General features: G+C 35.4%; 1 protein-coding gene across 1 annotated transcript in view; it reads right to left on the reverse strand.

Moving 5' to 3' along the window:
- Nucleotides 1-2,052: 2,052 nt before the first annotated feature.
- Nucleotides 2,053-5,385, reverse strand: part of LOC115881307 — a 6,932-nt gene continuing 3,599 nt past the window's right edge. The window contains exon 2 of the mRNA XM_030898735.1: nt 2,053-2,714. Coding sequence (XP_030754595.1) covers nt 2,053-2,714 — 662 coding nt within the window. The remainder of the gene's footprint in view (nt 2,715-5,385) is intronic.

Raw genomic sequence — 5,385 nt, forward strand, 5'->3', positions numbered from 1 at the left:
GCAGTTTTTCCTTGGTCCAAACTAATACTTTGAATGGTAGGTCCTGAGGTAAAATTTCCACATTATTTCTAAGTACTAACATTTGTTAGTTGTTAGCACTAGGGCCCTCTTTATTAAAAATTTCCGTAGAATAAAAGCCTTGCTCTGGTCGGTATTATTTATGGCAAAACATCTTTGATCGCATAATTTAAAGTAGTCAGAAGACAACCATCTTCAGTTAAAACTTCTATATTTTGCTGATTAGGTGTTGTAGCCCAAGTGTTGTTATCGGGAACGGGGGGTTCTTTCGAAACCAAAGAAAGAATTTTCTGAGTTCTACTTAACATTTCCTGAAAATATAAACGAGAGTTACTAACAATAAAAGCTGAAATTAAACAGCCATCGGACGACAGCTTACTTAAAAGGCCGAGCAACACATTTTAATATATATTGTTTTTTTGAAAAAAAAAAACAAAACAAGCCTACGAATTTAAACTGAAAGATTTCCTTTATAACAGAATAATAACTGATTTAGAACCTTAAGAAGTATTCTTACTTAACAATAGGTGAGAGTGTTGTACCTTGGGTCAATTTTTAGTTTATGTGTTTTAGAAAATCTAGAATTATATATTTGCGCAGTTTAACCAATGCATAGGTTACTTTGGCTCTTTAAGCTATGTAAGTTTGGGTTTCCATACAGAATTTTAAGTTTAGTAGTTAGTTAAAAATACATTTTAGTCAACCCTTGCAAACTGACCCAAGGTACAAATTGGTAATGTACCTTGGACCAGCATATGTTGTACCTTGGGTCGGGTTATAAAAAAAATAAGATATCATAACAAATTTGAAAATTTTTTATTAAGAATCTTGAAATAATCAGAACATTATGAACAACTAATGATTAATTTCGCATATAAAAGCTTATTTTACGTTATACCCACTAAATTGAACATTAAACTGCAGGTGTGCATCGTGACGAGCAGTTCCGCTTATTTTGTATTAAAACTGAAAAAAAAAAAAAAAATCAGTTTTCAAAAAATCATATGTTTCAGTAGAAGTCATTTAATAAACTCATTTGAAATCTACAAACTCTGCGTAAATCATTAAGTTCATTATTACTCCCACTATTTAGTATTTCGGCAACATAATAAGTGAAAGATTTCTTTCCCGCTACTTTTACTAAAACAAAGTCTCCTTTTTGAATTTCGTCATTTTCAGATAAATCGTATAACTTTTGATCATGTAATAATTCTTCCTCTCTAGCTACTAAGTCCTCAAACGTCTCTTCATTACTTGAACTTGATTCGCTATCATATTTTAGCAACCTCTTTGGTACATTTTTATAATTCTTCTGTGATTTGCTGTAAACTGCTTGTACTTTCTCAGATGATACCTTGCCATGAGTCTTTCTCTTTTTAAGCGCCGCTATTTCATCTTTCTCTGGCGTGTCGGTGAGTATACGCGACTTTCCCCTGGCTCTTCCTGACTTCATTTTGCGAGGCGGTGCCTTTGGATAGGGACGCAACATTTCAGGTGTAATAGAACTTCCTGATATTCCGGCTTGTAGTGTATTTGAGGTAGATGGAGTAGAGGTGGCCATATTTGCTGCAGTCTTAGTTTGTTTCCCCTCTTCAACATTGATATCGTTACGTTCGTCAGTATGCTGGCTGAAAGGTCGATCAGTTACATAGCGACAGAAAACTCAGCTCTTCCAAACATTTTCGTTGGACAGGAATAGAGACCGCAAACCTCGCAAACCCCTTCTGGATTTAATGTAGTGAATCTTCTGGAATGCTTACCTAAATCAAAGAATTTTTATGAATACGTAATGCTAAACTCTTATCTTAATAGCAATGCCTTACCTACAAGCTCAGCTATATCGTAAATCGTGATAGGTTGTCCAGGATGCATAATCATCCACTCACTGCAGGCGGTATTATAGTATAATTTCATTGGCCCAAAAACTGTTCTATCGAGCGGTTGCATCTTGTGGCTCGTATGGAGATGAAAAAGTTATCGGAATAATCCAATTCTTTACAAAAATTAATACATGACATTCACGTGGCTATCGTGTTATCCATGATAATATAATCGGATCTTCAATAGTGGTTGACATGATTTGAAAAGGTGCAAAAATTCCAAAAACAATGATTCGTTAGACCAGCCGGACGGATTTGCACCTCCTATTGTTCCAACTGGGCAACCTTTTAGCATATGGGGCTTGAAATTTACCCTCGGAAATATCATCATTGGTGGTAGATGATTTCCAATTGCATTTATTGAGGCTATCAAGGTTACATTTTGACCTCGCTCTCCACTGGTAATTTGACCTAATTGCTTTATACCCTTAGGTCCTATAATTTTTGGTGGTACATGGACAGTCGTTAGCCCCTGTCTCGTCACAAATTCCAAATTTTCTGGCGTAAAATTTCCACGAGACAAGCCTTTTTTATAATTCCTAAAAAAAGAAGCTACGTTTGCCGCATTGAAGGATGTCGATCTGGCCAAACTTGTGGATTCGGGTTTACGAAGTGATAAATCTCCATGTCTTCTAAGATACTGCCTCAGCCATTCTTTGCCAGCTATTTTATTTTGGTCCCAAGAAGACGGATGAGGCTTGTTATTCGCAATTGCATACTGGTATGCTAAAGTACGAACTTCAGTTTTAGTCAAACCATAATGCAAGCGCGCAGGCAGTGAGAGGTAGATTTTAAATTCATACTTCCTCTTGTCTACTAAAAACTTGTTTCACATTATTGGCAGCAACATATGAAAATTCTGTGGCTTCAGAATGTCTGAAGGATTTTACATGCCTGATCAATGTGGTTTTTGACACGTTATAGCACTTTGCCGCTTCCCTAATTGATAACTCCCCGCTTACACATTTATTTGCTGCTGCAATTAAAGCCTGGGAGTCTATACGTGGCCTCTTGGCACCTACTTTACTTCGCGGCATTTATTATTGAAAACATTCGAAACAAAAAAAAGCTTCTTTGAGTACAGATACTCCGATTAATTCAAATAAAAGTCAAAATAATGTTAATTCTAAAGAAGTTTGTACCTTGGTCCGGACCAAGGTACACGACCTGTCAGTGACCCAAGGTACACAGCTGTAAAATTCAATTGTTTTCTTCTGATTTATAATTTTAGGTTATGGCTTCACGCAAAAAATACATTCATATTTATTACGCCTAAACATCTATTCTCAGTTGTAACAATAAAAAATACATATATTTACAATTGACACGGATGTTAACAGATAACTAACACTTAAATAATTTACTTACATTCAAGCAAAACACAAAACAAAAAAGCCAAATCGAAGAGAAATCGACAGTCGGTAAGGAAGAAAATCAACTGACCCGAGGTACAGACCGGTCCGAGGTACAACACTCTCTCCTACGTCGCATCGTAGTATTTTAGAATAGTTTTTTTGGGTAATTCGCTTACTAAATTACGGAAAGTATACATACCTGCCCTATATTATCCAAAAATGCGAAAAACTTGAAAAATGTAACACAGAAAACTAACCCTTGACGCTTGAAGAAATACACTGTGACAGAATTCGGCGATTAATTGATTATGGCGCATAACCGACGTAACTAATAGCAAATTGCCGTATCTGACAGGTTCTAACTCGAAAGGCGGTATCTACACAGTTGTGGAAGTAGATACGGCATTTATTACTGGTAGCAAGCATATACCGCGTTATTTCTTAAAACAGAATAATAATTTGGTAGATACGGTCATTTATTACGTGCGATTTCAAATATTTCGAAGGCATATACGGCATATAGGCTTGGTAAAAAGTTAATTTAGCTTGTTACTGATCCATTGATGTAAAAATCTCAAAATCCGTTTTTTTGTAGATACGGCATGTGTTTTTAGGACGGCAGTAGTGCATTGATTTGTTCAACAAGATCACCAATGCTTGCAGTCCAGTGCATATTATATATACTATATTTATATTATTTTTATGGTACTTTTGTAGTACATGTTCTTTAGGCCTTTGCATGTAGCTACCTCAAAAGGTGTTTGTAAGGAGCAAAAATAAAAATGAAATAAAAATAATCTTCTGTTCGCATAAAAAAGTCCCAATGTTTAATTGTTACATTTTTAATATATTTTAGTAGATAATATATAAAAAATTAACTTCCATGTGCATAACAAAACCATAATTAAAAATAAATATAAATTTAACTTTTATAGACAGTAATGACACTCGCAAGCAAATTAGACATGTCGGACGAAAAATCGCAAATATGGGATATTCAGACTCATCTTTTAATATCGTAATACTGGGGACATTAGTGTACAGCCTTCCACGAAAGGAATAGAAGACTATTGGCTGTACTGGATACTGGACTATTCCTGTCAACCTAGTTGAAAGGAGCATTTTGTGTTTGCCTTAATTTATACAGGCTAGGAAAGGTATTTGTCCCTGTACTGTTTACAACAGACCTAAGTAATTATATTTTCTTTCAGACAAAGATGTCTAAGTAAAGAGCTAGTGCCTGATGAGGAGAGAGTGATGTAGTGGCGCATAGTAAAGAACTTACTATTTTAGCTGCATATTCTATTTCATTAGTGTTTCTGTCAGCAGTGATTTTTTGGCATACCTAATTTTTGTCTTTTTGGAACATTTTTCAAACGGTTTTAAAGGCTTTCCGCGAGTGCGGCATGTGCCAACCTGCTCTAAGTCGGCGCTATTTCTTGCTTGACCATCTGATAAACACTGTAGCATTGGTATCTTGCTTAGCAACCACGCTTTATTTCGGTCCTCAAATCGAAGGCTGTTTCGAGACGACCTAGCCCATCTTCTGATTATATTGAGGCAAAAGGGTCTACTTGCATTCTCTAAGTGGTGTCTCATTTGACTGGAAGCTTCATCAATATCTAATAACGAGCATATTTTTTGAAACACAAATAGTTTTGGGTTCTTGTCCTTATGATCGAGCCAAGTATTAACAAGATCGGCATTGCTTATCGATTTCACTCCATCTGAAAAATATCAGCAGCAGACGCAGGTGAACTATACAAAAATTAAAAAAGTAAAGGCAACATGACAATAAAGAGGGCAAACACTGATAATTTGTAAATACCGTTAACAAAATATAATGTTTTGCATCGGGCATATACCCAATCGGTAAATACAGGGTACATAGAATTTGGGTATATGGTATATACCCGGTATATACCTGGGCAAGTGTTTATTTTGTTAATTTAACGTACTATAACAAATTTTAACAACAATTTGTTGTTATCTTAGAACATTTAAAAACAAAGTGCCGTAAAAATGGGTGAATAGAAACAGTTTCGTAGGCTATTAGCGATATACCGGTTGATAAAAAAATGTGGTATTATTTTCCTGAAAGCAATACGGTAATCGAACGAAGTACAATTGAT

Source organism: Sitophilus oryzae, unplaced genomic scaffold, assembly GCF_002938485.1.
Source record: "Sitophilus oryzae breed Bouriz unplaced genomic scaffold, Soryzae_2.0 scaffold_1715_pilon_pilon, whole genome shotgun sequence".
Lineage (NCBI taxonomy): Eukaryota > Metazoa > Arthropoda > Insecta > Coleoptera > Curculionidae > Sitophilus > Sitophilus oryzae.